The sequence below is a fragment of the Chiloscyllium punctatum genome, chromosome 32 (assembly GCF_047496795.1).
Source record: "Chiloscyllium punctatum isolate Juve2018m chromosome 32, sChiPun1.3, whole genome shotgun sequence".
NCBI lineage: Eukaryota > Metazoa > Chordata > Chondrichthyes > Orectolobiformes > Hemiscylliidae > Chiloscyllium > Chiloscyllium punctatum.
Genome location: NC_092770.1, coordinates 55995834 through 56012185, shown reverse-complemented (window position 1 = coordinate 56012185; position 16352 = coordinate 55995834). Strand labels below are relative to the sequence as shown.

The 16352-nt window shown below is 45.5% G+C and overlaps 1 protein-coding gene across 1 annotated transcript in view; it reads right to left on the bottom strand.

Annotated features, from left to right (window-relative positions):
• Positions 1-16352, bottom strand: part of LOC140458192 (protein-methionine sulfoxide oxidase mical3a-like) — a 433786-nt gene that overhangs the window by 235861 nt on the left and 181573 nt on the right. Inside the window, exons 13-14 of the mRNA XM_072552428.1 lie at positions 15961-16108; positions 9977-10170 (exon numbers count right to left, since the gene is read on the bottom strand). Coding sequence (XP_072408529.1) covers positions 9977-10170; positions 15961-16108 — 342 coding nt within the window. The remainder of the gene's footprint in view (positions 1-9976; positions 10171-15960; positions 16109-16352) is intronic.

Sequence of the window (16352 nt, the reverse complement as noted above, 5' to 3'; positions counted from 1 at the left end):
TGTCTCCAGCTGCCAGTGCTCACTGAGACCAAACACTGCTGGGCACACTGACCCTGTCTCAAGCTGCCAGTGCTCAGAGGCAAAATACTGCTGGGTACAGTGACCCCTCTCCAGCTGCCAGTGCTCACTGGGTCTAAACACTGCCAGGCACACTTATCCTGTCTCCAGCTGCCAGTGCTCACTGGGTCTAAACACTGCCGGGCACACTGACCCTGTCTCCAGCTGCCAGTGCTCACTGGGTCTAAATACTGCCGGGTACAGTGACCCCGTCTCCAGCTGCCAGTGCTCACTGGGTCTAAACACTACCGGGTACACTGACCCTGTCTCTAGCTGCCAGTGCTCACTGGGTCTAAACACTGCCGGGTACACTGACCCTGTCTCTAGCTGCCAGTGCTCACTGGGTCTAAACACTGCCGGGTACACTGACCCTGTCTCTAGCTGCCAGTGCTCACTGGGTCTAAACACTGCCGGGTACAGTGACCCTGTCTCCAGCTGCCAGTGCTCACTGGGTCTAAACACTGCAGTGGGGAGGTGATGGCCTAGTGGAATAATCATTAGACTATTAATACAGAAACCTAGCTAATGGTCTTGGGATACAGATTCAAATCCCACCAAGGCAGCTGGTGGAATTTGAATTCAATGAAAAGATAACATCTGGCATTAAGAAGTGACTGAGGAGCACGAAACCATTATCAATTTCAGGAAAACCCACCTGGCTCATTAATGTCTTGCAGAGAAGGAAATCTGTAACCTCACCTGGTCTGGCCTACATGTGAATCCCCACCCACAGCCATGTGGTCAACTGTTAACTGTCCTCTGAAATGGCCTAGCGAGCCACTCAGTTCTATCAATTAGTTCAAGGTCTAAAAGAAGTGAAACCAGATAGACCACCTGGCATTGACCTCAGCATTGGAAATGACAAAAGCAGAAACATCTCTGTTGGCCTTGCAAAGACTTCCTCACTAATATCCGGGGCTAGAGCCAAACTTTGAAGTCTGTCTCACAGACAAGTTAAGCAACAGCCTGACATACACTCAGAGAATCATTCCTTACAGGCAATGCCACAGACACCACCATCACCATCCCTGGATGTGTCCTTTATGAGTGGGACTTCTAGTTATTGGAACGGCATACCATTAGAATCTAGTTTTGTTTGGCAATAGTTAATAGTTAGAAGGAATTTACTCAGTTTGTTAATAGATTACTTAATTTGTTCACTGAAAGAGTTAGATAAATCAATTGTTACTTGTTGATTTTAAAGCCAGTGTCAGAGATGTATTTTATGTAACCACCAGAAGTTGCTGAATGCAGGTTACACCACTTTTCACACTCTTTTTACAGACTATAGGGTGAGGTGCTCCTCTTTGGGTGTTTCAGTTTTAGTTCTTGGGTGGGGTGGGGGGGGGGTGCGGGTCAACCCCCTCTTTATAACAGATTGGGGTCTTGAGTCCAGGATTTGGGCAGATCGGGTCTGGAATCTGGACATACCTGAAGGGGTCTGGACAGATTTGAACAGATTTAGGGTATGAAAGGTCCCAGAAGATATAAACAGATTTGGGGACTAGAGTCCTAGATCTTTAAAAGAAACTGTGACTAGTGGAGTGCCTCAGGGGTCGGTGCTGGGCTTCTTGCCCATATCTATGATTTGGATGAGAATGTACAAGGCATGATCAGTAAGTTTGCAGATGACACTAAAATAGGCGCTAATGTGGACAGTGAGGAAGGTTATCAGAAATTGCAGCAGGAACTTGATCAGCTGAAGAAGTGGGCTGGGAAATGGTAAATAGAGTTGAATATAGATAAGTGTGATGTCTTGCATTTTCGAAAGTCAAATCAAAGTAGGAGTTTTGTGGTGAACGTTAGGGCTGAAGGAGTGTAGAGGAACAGAAGGACCTTGGAGTTCAGGTGCATGGTTCTCTGAAAGGGGAGTCACAGGTAGACAGGTCAGTGAAGGAGGCACACTGGCCTTCATCAGTCAGGGCATGGAGTATAGAAGTTGGAAAGTTATATAGCAGTTGTTCAGGATGGTTGGTGAGAAACTGCAGTAGGACTTTGATCACCTGGGGAAGTGGGCTAAGAAATGGCAAATGGTGTTTAATATAGGTAAGAGTGAGGCCTTGCATTTTGGAAAGTCAAATCAAAGCAGGAGTTTGACGGTGAATGGTAGGGCCTTAAGGAGTGTAGTGCAACAGATGGACCTTTAGGTTCACAGTTCTCTGAAAGTAGAGTCACAGGTAGATAGGGCAGTGAAGAAGGCTTTTGGCACACTGGCCTTCATCAGTCAGGGCACTGAGTATAGAAGTTGGGAAGTTATGTTACAGTTGTACAGAACGTTGGTGAGGCCGCACTTGGAGTGTTGTATTCAGTTTTGGTAACCTTATTATAGGCAGTATGTTACTAAACTGGAAAGAGTGCAGAAGAAATTTACAAGGATGTTGCCAGGACTCTAAGGTCTGAGTTATAGGGAGAGGTTGGACAAGCTAAAAAGAGTGTAGGAGACGGAGGGGGGATCTTATAGAAATGGATAAAATCATGAGAGGCATGGATAGGATTGATGAACCGTGGACTAGAAGGCATTAGTTTAAGGTTAGAGGGGAAGGAATAAAAGGGAACCTGAGAGGCAACTCTTTTTACACATAGGACAGTACACATATGGAATGAGTTGTCAGCGGAAGTGGTTGAGGTGGGTACATTAACTACAATTAAATGGCATAATTGGATAGGAAAGGCTTAGACAAATATCGGGCATGTGCAGTGAAAGCGTAGATCGACATTTTAGTCAACATGAACCAGTTTGGGCCAGAGGGCCTCTCTCCATGCTGTCGGACTCTATGACCCCGACCAGGCCTTTGGCTATAGTGGTTCGGTCATCATCACTGTAAACTTTTGCTATAAATTCTGGGCCTTACAGTTGCATACCCCACAACCAGCGCTCCAAAAGCTAGTGCTAACAATTAAACCTGCTGGATTATAACCTGGTGTTGTGTGATTTTTAACTTTGGACATTAAACAGTTTACATCAAGTGCATACCAATCATGGTGGCACAGTGGTTAGCACTGCTGCCTCACAGCGCCAGAGACCCGGGTTCAATTCCCACCTCAGGCGACTCTCTGTGTGGAGTTTGCACATTCTCCCCGTGTCTGCGTGGGTTTCCTCCGGGTGCTCCGGTTTCCTCCCACAGTCCAAAGATGTGCAGGTTAGGTGAATTGGCCATGATAAATTGCCCGTAGTGTTAGGTGAAGGGGTAAATGTAGGGGAAGTGAAAGTTTTAGGGCACAATGTTGGATACACACGGATATACTGAGGAACATGAAGATGAAGGCCATTGAGGAATTCCCAAGACAATCCTTGAAGAAGGAAGTGCTATGATTTTTGGAACTGAGTGGAGTGAACTGAGTAAAGTCAGAGAGTCACAGCATGGAAGCAGACCCTTCGGTCCAACCCGTCCATGCCGACCAGATATCCCAACCCAATCTAGTTCCATTTGCCAGCACATGGCCCATGTCCCTCTAAACCCTTCCTATTCATATACTCATCCAAATGCCTTTTGAAAGTTGTAATTGTACCAGCCTCCATCACTTCCTCTGGCAGCTCCTTCCATACACGCACCACCTTCCGTGTGAAAAGGTTGCCCCTTAGGTCTCTTTTATATCTTTCCTCTCTCATCCTTAGTTCTGGACTCCCCCACCCCAGGGAAAAGACTTTGTTTAGTTATCCTATCCATGCCCTTAATGATTTTAAAAACCTCTAAAGGTCACCCCTCAGCCTCCGACGCTCCAGGGTAAATGTAGGGGAATGGGTCTGGGTGGGTTACGCTTCGGCGGGTCGGTATCGACTTGTTGGGCCGAAGGGCCTGTTTCCACACTGTATGTAATCTAATCTAATCAAAAAAACTCGCCATTTGGATACAGAAATGGCTCAAAGGTAGAAGACAGAGGGTGGTGGTGTAGGGTTGCTTTTCAGACTGGAGGCCTGTGACCAGTGGAGTGCCATAAAGATCGATGCTGGGTCCTCTACTTTTCATCATTTATATGTATGATTTGGATGTGAGCATTAGGGGTATAGTTAGTAAGTTTGCAGATGACACCGAAATTGGAGGTGTAGTGGACAGGGAAGAAGGTTACTTCAGATTACAACAGGACCTTCATCAGATGGGCCAATGAGCTGAGAAGTGGCAGATGGAGTTTAATTCAGATAAATGCAAAATGCAGCATTTTGGGAAAGCAAATCTTAGCAGGACTTATACACTTAATGGTAAGGTCCTAGGGAGTGTTGCTGAACATGGAGATCTTGGAGTGCAGGTTCATAGCTCCTTGAAAGTGGAGTCACAGGTAGATAGGATAGTGAAGGCGGCGTTTGGTATGCTTTCCTTTATTGGTCAGAGTATTGAGTACAGGAGTTGGGAGGTCATGTTGCGGCTGTACAGGACGTTGGTTAGGCCACTTTTAGAATATTGCGTGCAGTTCTGGTCTCCTTCCTTCCTATTGGAAAGATGTTGTGAAACTTGAAACGGTTCAGAAAAGATTTACAAGGCTGTTGCCAGGGTTGGAGTATTTGAGCTATAGGGAGAGGCTGAATAAGCTGGGGCTGTTTTCCCTGAATCTCTGTGGCGCACCACTGGTCACAGGCCTCCAGTCTGAAAAGCAGCCCTCCACCATCACTCTCTCCCTTCTACCGTTGAGCCAGTTCCGTATCAAATTGGCTAGTTCTCCCTGTATTCCGTGAAATCTAACCTTGTTAACCAGTCTCCCATGGGGAACCTTGTCAAATGCCTTACTGAGGTCCAAAGAAATCACACCAACCACTCTGCCCTCATCAATCCTCTGTACTTCTTCAAAAAACTCAATCAGTTCATGAGACATGATTTCCCATGCACAAAGCCATGCTGATTATCTCTAACCAGTCCTTGACTTTCGAAATTCATGTATATCTTGTCCCTCAGGATTCCTTCCAACAACTTGCCCACCACTGAGGTCAGGCTCACTGGTCTATAGTTCCCTGGCTTGTCCTGACCATCTTTCTCAAATAGTGGCACCACGTTAGCCATCCTCCAGTCTTTGGCACCTCTCCTGTGACTATCGATGATATAAATATCTCAGCAATCACTTCTCTAGCTTTCCACAGAGTTCTAAGATACACCTGATCAGGTCCTGGAGATTTCAAGACCTTTATGCATTTCAAGACATCCAGCACTTCCTCCTCTGTAATATGGACATTTTTCAAGATGTCAATCCTACTTTCCCACATTCTATTTCTTCCATATCTTTCTCTACAGTAAACGCTAATGTAAAATACTTGTTTAGTACCTGCCCCATCTCCTACAGCTCCACACAAAGGCCGCCTTGCTGATCTTTGAGGGGCCCTATTCTCTCCCTAGTTACTCTTTTGTCCTTAATATATTTGTAAAAACCCTTTGGATTCTCCTTAATTCTATTTGCCAAAGCTATCTCATGTCCCCTTTTTGCCCTCCTGATTTCCCTCTTAAGTATACCCCTACTTCCTTTATACTCTCCTAAGGATTGACTCGATCGATCCTGTCTATATCTTACATATGTTTCCTTCTATTTCTCATACAAAACCTCAATTTCTCCAGGCATCCAGCATTCCCTATACTATCACCCTGCCCTTTCACCCTGACAGGAATATACTCTGCACTCTCGTTATCTCATTTCTGAAAAGTTCCCTTTTTCCAGCTGTCCCTTTACCTGGGAACATCTTTCCCGAATCAGCTTTTGAAAGTTCTTGCCTAATACTGTCAAAATTAGCCTTCCTTCAATTTAGAACTTCAACTTTTAGATCTGGTCTATCCTTTTCCATCATTATTTTAAAAATAGAATTATGGTCGCTGGCCCCAAAGTGCTCCCCCATTGACACCTCAGTCACCTGCCCTGCCTTATTTCCCAAGAGTAGGTCAGGTTTTGCACTTTCTCTAGTAGGCACATCCACATATTGAATCAGAAAATTGTCTTGTACGCACTAAACAAATTCCTCTCCATCTAAACCTTTAATACTATGGCAGTCCCAGTCTATGTTTGGAAAGTTAACCCCCCCCCCTCCATAACCACCCTATCTCCTTACAAATGTTTTTCTTAATTTCTCTCTGATTATTACAGGGTCTATAATATAATCCCAATAAAGTTATCATCCCTTTCTTATTTCTCATTTCCACCCAAATCACTTCCCTGGATGTATTTCCAGGAATATCCTCCCTCAGCACAGCTGTAATGCTATCCCTTATCAAAAATGCCACTCCCCCTCCTCTCTCTCCTGCCCCTCCTGCCCCACCCCCACCCCACAACATTCTCTATCCTTCCTTTGTATCCTGGAACATTAATCTGTTAGTCCTGTCTATCTCTGGGCCATGTTTCTGTCATTGCTATGATTTCCCAGTCCAATGTTCCTAACCATGTCCTGGGTTCATCTCCCTTTCCTGTTCGGTCTCTTTCATTGAAGTAAACGCAGTTTAATTTATCAGTCCTCTCTTGTTCTCTGCTTTGTTCGTGCCTGCCCTGACTGTTTGACACTCGTCTTTTCCGAACTGTACCAGTTTCAGATTGATCTCTTTCCTCACTATTCCCACCTCCCCACACCCTACCCCACCGCCCCCCTGACCACAACCCCCCCCCTCCACCTTTCCTCACTATCTCCCTGGGTCCCACCCTAACACCTTACTAGTTTAAATCCTCCCAAGCACCTTGAGCAAATCTCCCTGCCAGTCTCTTTGTCCCCTTCCAATTTAGGTGCAATCCATCCTCCTTGTCCAGGTCACTTCTACCTCAATGATCCAAAAATTTGAACCCCTTGCAGCAGCTCCTCAGCCACACACTCATCTGCTCTATCCTCTTATTCCTACCCTCACTAGCTCGTAGCACCGGGAGTAATCCAGATATTACTACTCTCCAGGACCTACTTTTTAAATTCCTGCCTAATTTTCTTCTACAGGAATTTTTTAACCAAATTTTAGTAAGAGAAAGTGAGGACTGCAGATGCTGGAGACCAGAGTTGAAAAATGTGGTGCTGGCAAAACACAGCAGGCCAGGCAGCATCCGAGGAGCAGGAGAATCGACGTTTCGGGCATAAGCCCTTCTTCAGGAATGAGGCTGGTGTGCCAAGCGGGCTGAGATAAAGGGTAGGGGGGAGGGAATTTGGGGGAGGAGCGCTGAGAATACAATAGGTGGAAGGAGGTGAGGGTGAGGGTGATAGGCCAGAGAGGGGGTGGGGGCGGAGAGGTTGGGAAGAAGATTGCAGGTCAAGAGGGCGGTGCTGAATCCAGGAGTTGGGACTGAGATAAGATGGGGGGAGGGGAAACGAGGGAGCTGGAGAAATCTACATTCATCCTGTGTAGTTGGAGGGTTCCTAGGCGGAAGATGAGGCACTCTCCCTCCAGGTAAGCGTGTGGCCAGGGTCTGGCGATGGAGGAGGCCAAGGACCTGCATGTCCTTGGTGGAGTGGGAGGGGGAGTTAAAGTGTTCAGCCACGGGGTGGTTGGGTTGGTTGGTGCAGGTGTCCCAGAGGTGTTCCCTGAAATGTTCCGCAAGTAGGCGGCCTGTCTCCCCAATTAGAAGAGACTACATCGGGTGCAGCGGATACAGTAAATGATGTGTGTGAAAGTGCAGGTGAATTTGCGACGGAAATGGAAGGATCCATTGGGGCCTTGTAGGGAGGTGAGGGGGGGTGGGGGGGTGGAGGTGTGGGCGCAGGTTTTGCACTTCTTGCGGTTTCAGGGGAAGGTGCCGGGAGTGGAGGTTGGGTTGGTGGGGGATGTGGACCTGACGAGGGAGTCGTGGAGGGAGTGGTCTCTCCGGAACGCTGATAGGGGTGGGGATGGAAATATTTTCCTAGTGGTGGGGTCTGTTTGGAGGTGGCGGAAATTATGGAGGATGATATGATGTAGCGTAGTGGCACCGTTGAAAGACTTGTTGAACAAGAATATGGAATTTCGGTGGACAGAACAATGCCAGGAGGCATTTGAGAATTTAAAAGCACCAGTTTTAGCTGGGCCACATATTTCAAAATCCTTCAAGGTCACCATCAACACAAATGATGTAGGTGTTGGAGCTGTGTTGTTCCAGGAAATGCTGGTGGAATTGAAAGGCCAATTTGTTATTTTTTGACAATCCACCAGAAAGAATATGCAACCATTGAAAAAGAGTTAATGGGTTTGGTAATGGCCTCACGTCATTTTAATGTTTATGTTGCAAACAATGCACCAGAGAAGATTGCGTATACTGACCACAATTCTTTGATATTTCTAGAAAGGTTTAAGGACAAGAACAGCAGATTATTTCATTGGAGATGTCTACTTTTGATATGAAAATATTATCAAGGATGGTTTGTCACGGGTTTAAAAGGAAAATGTTTATATAACATGGAAACAGTAGTGTTCAATGTTATATATAAATAGAATTTGTGTAAAATGTGTAACTTTAGAGTAATGAGCTATGGATCCAGTGATGTAATGGAATGAAGGTTTTAAAGGAGAAAACAAAAATGAAGCCATCTTTTGATAGTGGTGGTCCATTTTTTTCTCAAGCAGAGAGGTGTTGCAAAGTTACTGTTTGTAAAATGCTAGGGTGAAAGCATTGCATGGTCCCTTTAAAAGATAATGTTTTGTCTGTGCTTAGAAATTTAAAGAATATGGCTGCCTATGACCAGCAGCTTTAAGGTTTGCAGGAACTGAGAGCACCTGATTTGAAACATTTTGTATCCAAAGGTCAAGCTGCAACTTTTATCAAGACAACAGGCTTTAAATTTAACCAATCAATTAAAATGGGGATCATAGCGACCAAAAACCTATTAAACTTAAATCTGATGGCTTTGACAACATAGGACCAATCCTATTGTAAGAAATTGATGTGTCATCAAGGGGATAAAAGGGGTCAGTTGGACAGAATCGCAGAGCTAACTAGGAGAAAGTGAGGTCTGCAGATGCTGGAGATCAGAGTCCAGACTGTGGTGCTGAAAAAGCACAGCAGGTCAGGCAACATCCGAGGAGCAGGAGAATCGCGTTTCGGGCTGGAGCCCTTCGTCGGGAATCAGAGCTAACTGTCATTCGCCCGAGCTAAGCGTTCTCAGCTCTTGAGCCAGCAATTGGCTCACAGCCTATTAGAGAATGCACTAGCTAATAAATAACCGTAACAACGATGGAAAAGATGATCGTGACAGAAGAATCGGAAAAGGCATTCTTGACAGAAGAAGGCATAGAACATTCCAGAAGACATAACCTGGCTGTAATGTTCGAGAGACTAATTTCTATTTTTGTATATGAGTGGGACTTTTATTTTTTTGGAACAGCATTCCATTAGAATCTGGTTTATTCGGGAATAGTTAGTAGTTAAAAGGGTTTTATTTGGTTTGTTAATAGCTTAGTTATTTGTTCACTGTTAGAGTTTGGTAAATCAATTGTTACTTGTTGATTTTAAAGTGAGTTTCAGGGATTTATTTTATTAATAAATAACCACTAGAAGTTGCTGAAAGCAGGTTACACCACGTTTCAGATTCTTTTTACAGATTATAGGGCAAGGTGCTTCGCTTGGGTGTTTTGGTTTTATTTCTCAGAGGGGATCAATCCCCACTTTATAACACTCAGCAGCATCACTACTGATCGAGCTGGTCAGGTCCTAAAGAACACAGTCTCTGGACTGGGTCTGCAGTGGCTGGTGAGGGAGCTAACAAGTGGGGAAAAACATACTTAATTTCATCTTCACCAATCTGTTAGTGCTCACTGAGACAGAAAACTGCAGAATACATTGACATTGTCTTCAGCTGCCAGTACTCATTGAAACATATCACTGCATTTACACTGATACTGTCTCCAGCTGCTGGTAATCGGGGTGATAGAATACTCTGTATAAACTGACAGAGTTTATAGTGCCGACACTGAACAGTACTGTATAAACAGGCACCGTTTCCAGCACAATTCTGTGTTTGCATTAACTTTAAGATACCTATCGCCCCTGTCCCATAGCTTCTCACCCTCTGGAGCCGTGTCCTTGAGCATCTCATAGAATTGTGATAGGTACATCACCATGCTCAGTTTGTCTGGTTCACCCACTGCTGCCATCTCTTTTCCTGTCATTATGGGGGAAATTCCAAACTCCCGCTCAGCAATGTCAAATGCCATCTGATTATTGCTCTCCACATCCTTCTCGTTCAGCTGATCAAAGTCTCTGCAGGTGAACAGGAAATAACATTGAGTTACATTCAATAAATACACACAGCAACAGGAGGCCAATCTATTCAAAACAAAGAATCAATTTAACTCCCAACTGTCACAATCAGACTCTTCCAGTGCCATCATACCCAACGCCTGGCAAGCCCATTACCTTTATAATGCCAGTTAGAGTTAATTCTCTATTTGGACTCTAAGTGCAACTATATTCTTGACAATGCTGTGCATATTAAAATAGACTTTAGTTTTATTCCTTTACTACTATTTGCACAAATATCATTTGAATGCATAGTTAATATCGGATTCTCACTGACACAATCCTCACCCCTACTCACCCAGCACTGACACAATCCTCACACTCAGCACTGACACACTCCTCACCCCCACACACCCAGCACTGACACAATCCTCACCCCTACACACCCAGCACTGACACAATCCTCACACCCAGCACTGACACAATCCTCACCCCTACATACCCAGCACTGACACAATCCTCACACCCAGCACTGACACAATCCTCACCCCTACATACCCAGCACTGACACACTCCTCATCCCCCCACACCCAGCACTGACACATTCCTCACCCCCACACACCCAGCACTGACACAATCCTCACACCCAGCACTGACACACTCCTCACCCCTACACACACAGCACTCATACACTCCTCACCCCTACACACACAGCACTCATACACTCCTCACCCCTACACACCCAGCACTGACACACTCCTCACCCCCACACACCCAGCACTGACACAATCCTCACCCCCCATACCCAGCACTGACACACTCCTCACCCCCACACACACAGCACTGACACACTCCTCACCCCCACACACACAGCACTGACACATTCCTCACCCCCACACTCACAGCACTGACACAAACCTCACCCCCACACTCACAGCACTGACACAAACCTCACCCCCACACATTGGCTGTTAAGATCTGAAGAAAGCAGAACAGGCATAGGCCGTCCGGTCTCTCAAGCCTGTTTTGCTGATCTATAGAGGTGCAGCTGTTCCGGCATCACTTACATCCACTTTCCTGCCTTTACCTCATATCCATCGATTCCCAGTTGATCAAGATTCTGTCTATCTCAGCCCTAAATTTACAGAAGGACTCTATCCCCACAGCTCTCTGTGGTAAGGAGTTTCAAAGACTCATAGCCCTCTGAGAGAAGAGGGAATTCCTCCTCATCTCAGCGTTAAGTTGGTGCCCCTTAATTCTGAGGCTTTGCCCTCGACTCTCCCGTGAGGGAAGACATTCTCTCAGTATTCTCCCTGTTAAGTCCCTTAACAATAGTTTCTGTTTCGATGAGAGTAAGCTCTTGTAAGCTCCAGTGCTTAGAGTCCCAATGTATAAAATCATAGAATTTGACAGTGCAGAAGGAGATTCTTCAGCTCATTGTGTCTGCACCAGCTCCTGAACTAGCTACACAGCCAGTCCCATATTCCAGCCTTAACTCCATAATCCTCTAACTTTATCTTTTTCAGCTTTCTTTTGAAACCTCCAATAGAATTCACCTCCATCACCATCACATTCCAAATCCTAACAACTCTTTGAGCGAATAAGTTTCTCCCCATCTCAATCCTCATTCTCTTGTTGATGGTCTTCAAATCGTGATCCCTAGTTACTAATATACCAACCAATGAAAACAGAATATTCTTCTTTACCTAGTCAGAATTATTCACAACTATCTGAGATTGATCTTAATTTTATCTTAAATCCTTCATTCTGCACATCATTCCAAGTAAACTGTCTATGCGTTCTCTCTCTCCTTAACTAAGGTACCCAGAACTGAACACGATACTCCAAATACTGTCTGATCAATGATCTGCAGAGATGTGACATCACTTCCTTGTTTTTATACTTTATGCCTCTATTTATAAACCCAAGATTCTTCTTGGCCTTCTTAACAAATGTTTCAGCTTGCCTGGCCCTCTTCAGAAAATTATGCTCATGAACCCTGAGATCCTTCTGCTCTGTACTCCCCTCAAAGTTGTATCATTGAGCTTTGATTGTCTCTTTGTGTTTCTTCTACCAAAATGCACTACTTCACATTTCTCCGCACTGAAATTAATCTGGGAGGTGTCTGCCCATTTGACCAATTTATCAACATCGCTTTGAAGTCACTCAGCATCATCCTCACAATTCACTATTCTCTTTCGTTTAGCATCATCTGCAAACATAGAGATACAAAAACCACCTCCAAATCATTCATATAAATCAGAAAATGCAAGGGTCCCAACACTAATCCCTGAGGAACACCCCATTAAATTCATTTCCAGTCTGAGAAATGCCCAGCTGTACTGACCCCCTCTTTCCTATCTTCTTGCCATCCATGCTGTTGAGGATCCATCAGTCTTAAACATTCCTATTTTCTTAACCAACCTGCCATGTGGCACCACATCAAAACCTTCTTTTATCTTTGCTTGTAAAACAATCCCTTCATACCAGGGATCAGGCTGGTGAAGGTTTTCTGAATTACCTCCAGTTAAAAGATATATTTCTTTAAAAAAGGAACCAAAACTGCTCACAGTATCCAAATATGGTCACACGGGCACTTTGTACAGTTGCAGGAAAGCCTCCCTGCTCTTACAAACCAACCTCTGTGAAGTAAGGGCCAGCATTCCATTGTCCTTCCCCAGTTTACCTGCTCCATCTGTGTTTCATGTACAAGTATCTCTAAGTTCGTTTGTGTTGCAGCTTTCTGCATTTCCATTTAAATACTGTTTCTTTGTTCTCCCTTCCAAAATGAACTTCACATTTTTCCTATTTTTATTCTAACTGTTGACTTTCTGCCCACTTACTTAACTATTAAAATCTCTCTGTAAATTGTTTGTATTCCTTTTGCAACTTGCCTTTCCACCTATTTTGCATTAGCACAAGCTTCATCCCCATTTACTCAGAATTAATCCAAGCCCAGATGCAGGTATCCCTGGTTACTGACTGAGGAAAGAGAAGAAACAGCAGGGGTGCATGCAAAAATGTTCAATTCATCTCTGACCACAGTAGAGGTGCTGGAGGATTAGAGGATGGAAAATGTGGTATCGTTATTCAAGGAGCATGGAATAAATGTGGGAACTACAGGTCAATCAGTTGGTGTAGCACAGCATGATGGAGGTTGTTCTTGGTGTGATGGTGGGGCTCTGTCTCCATGGGGATGGTGTGGTGGTCACTCTTACCGATACTGTCACAGACAGATACATCTGCAGCCGGCAGATTGGTAAGGTGTTGTTTCCCTCACCATCTGCTACAGACCCAGTCTAGTAGCAACATCCTTTAGGATCTAACCAGCTTGGCCTGTAGTGCTGCTGCTGAGCCACCATTGGTGGTGGACATTGAAACTCACACCCAGAGTACCGTCTGTGCCCTTGCCACCCTCAGTGCTTCCTCCAGATGTTGTTCAACATGGAGGATTACTGAATCATGGAGGATTACTGATTACTGAGTGAGGATGATACGTGGTTATCAGCAGGAGGTTTCCATGCCCGTGATTAACCTGAAGCCATGAGACTTCATGGGGTCCAGAGTCAATATGAAGAGTCCCAGGACAACTCCCTCGTGACTGTGTACTACTGTGCAGCCATCTCGGTCAGAGGGATAGGACATACCCAGGGATGGTGGTGGTGACGTCTGGGACCTATCAGCTGTTAGGTATGATTCCACCATTATGACTAAGGCTGGCTGATGCTTGACTAGTTAGTAAGACAACTCTCCCAATTTTGGCATGAGACTCCAGATGTTGGTAAGAAGGACTTTGCAGGGTCGACAGGGCTGTTTCTGCCTTTGCCATTTCTGATGCCAAGGTCGATGCCAGGTGATGCTGTCCGGTTTCATTTCTTTGAGACTTTTCAGCAACTGATACAGCTGGGTTGCTGGGCTATTTCAGAGGGTGGATCAGGGTCAGCCGCATTGCTGTAGGGTTGGGAGTTGTAAATGGGCTGGGCTGGGTGAGACTGATCGATTTCCATCCCTGGTGGAGACTGGGTGGGCCAGATGGGTGTGTCTGACGGTTGGCAGTGGTTTCATGGTCGTCATTGGATTCTTAATTCCAGAATTTTTGTTGAGCTCGGATTCTGCCGTGGCAGGATTTCTGCCCCAGTTCCCAAGAGACTGACTGAGTTTCTGAATTAATCATTTGCGATGGTGCCACTCGGCCTTCGCCTCCTCACGTGGTAAAATGAATGGTGTCCATAGAATCCCTACAGTGTGGAAACAAGCCATTTGGCCTAAAATGTACAGACCGACTCTTCTAAGAGCATCCCACCCAGACTCACCACCTCTACCCCATCACTGTAAACCTGCATTCCCCAAGGCTAATCCATGCAGTCTAAATATCCCTGGATACTATAGGCAATTTAGCACGGCCAATCCTCCTAACCTGCACATCTTTGGACTGTGTGAGGAAACTGGAGCACCTGGAAGAAACCCACGCAGACACGGGGAGAATGTGCAAACTCCACACTGAGGCTAGAATTGAACCTGTGCCCCTGGCGCTGTGAGGCTGTAGTTCTAACCAGTGAGTAAGCGTGGTAAAATAGGGTGGAGTCAGCAGACCTTTGTAAAGGGGAGGTAATGCCTGAAAAATCTGTTAGAATTCTTTGAGGAGGTAACAAGAAGTTAGACAATCCAGTGGACATGATCTATTTGGATTTCCAGATGGCCTCTGCTAAGGTGCTGGAAAGGAGTGCATAGGAGGCTGTGAAGCAAGAGCCCATTGTGTTAAGGACAAGGTATTGGCACGGATAGAGCATGGGCTGAGCAGCAGAAGGCAGAGAATAAGAATAAATGGGATCATTTCTCAGAATGGCAGCTGGCGGCTAGTGAAGTTTCGCAAGGAAGACACAAGGAGAGATCGAGGGGCAAGTAGTTTTGAGACAGTGGGGAGGCTGCAGAAGGACTAGGCGAGTGGATAAGCAAAGGCTTGGCAGATGGACTGCAATGTGGAGAAGGGTGAGGTTATACACTTTGGCAGGAAGAGTAGAGGCATGGACTATTTTCTAAATGGGGGGAAGGCTTCAGAAGCCTGAAGCACAAAGGGTCTTGGGCATACTAGTTTAGGATTCCCTGAAGGTTATCATGCAACTCCAGTTGGCAGTTAAGAAGGCAAATGTAATGTTGGCATTCAGTTTAGGGGTGTGAGAACACAACAGCAGGGATACTGCTGAGGCTATCTAAGGCTATAGTCAGATCACATTTGGAATAGTATGTGTGGCTTTGAGCCCCATATCTAAGGAAGGGTGTGCTACTGTTGGTGAAGGTCCATTGGAGGTTTACAAGAATGATCCGGGGGGGTGGGGGTGAAATGAAGTGCTTATTGTATGAGCAGCTGCTGAGGGCTCTGCGTCTGTACTTGGTGGCGTTTGGAAGGATGAGTGGGATCTGATTTAAACTTTCAGAATACTGAGAGGCCTGGATAGAATGGATGTGGAGATGATGTTTCCAGTAGGAGGCCGGACAAACTGTAAACATTATTTGAATGAGTACTTCAAAATATCACAACATTTAAGGATATCTGACAAGTGCAGGGAATTGGGATTTGCGCACTTTTAGTGATAGTTAAGTCAGTGCTGACTCAATGGGCCGAAGGGCCTTTTCTGCACTGTATGACCCTTTGAATCTAAGAACAGAAAATGATGGTACGTCAAGCATTTGTGACAAACACAATTAGGGAATAAGCAACAGTTTGGTCAGATCTATCAATGTTGAGGATTCCATGAGGCTAATCTATTGAGATCTTTTCCAGAGTGGTGTTTGGTTGCACAGGGCACTCACATCAGATCCGGCCGGTAACGGTGAATGATTGCGGAAAGTGCCAGGCCACTCTTCCACGATGTAGTCAGGTCAACCACATTGACATTCTTATATCCCTGGGTCTGCTTCTGGCACCAAGCGAGTAGCTTATGCGATCGGGCCAAAGAATCTGTAAAAAACAGAAAGGGTACAGAATGAGGGGAGTTGATACTAGGTAAGTGGAGCCAATACGGGTGGGGAAGGAAGGGGGTCGTAACGGGAGTTGAGGTAGAGAGTGCGGAGTAGATACAAGATGATGGAAACGGCAATGGAATGATTGGAGAGGATACAGAAAGTGAGGAGCAGATACATGGGGGAGGGAGTGGATAAAGGATAGATGTGTCAATGGAGAGAGCACGGAGTAAACATGAGAT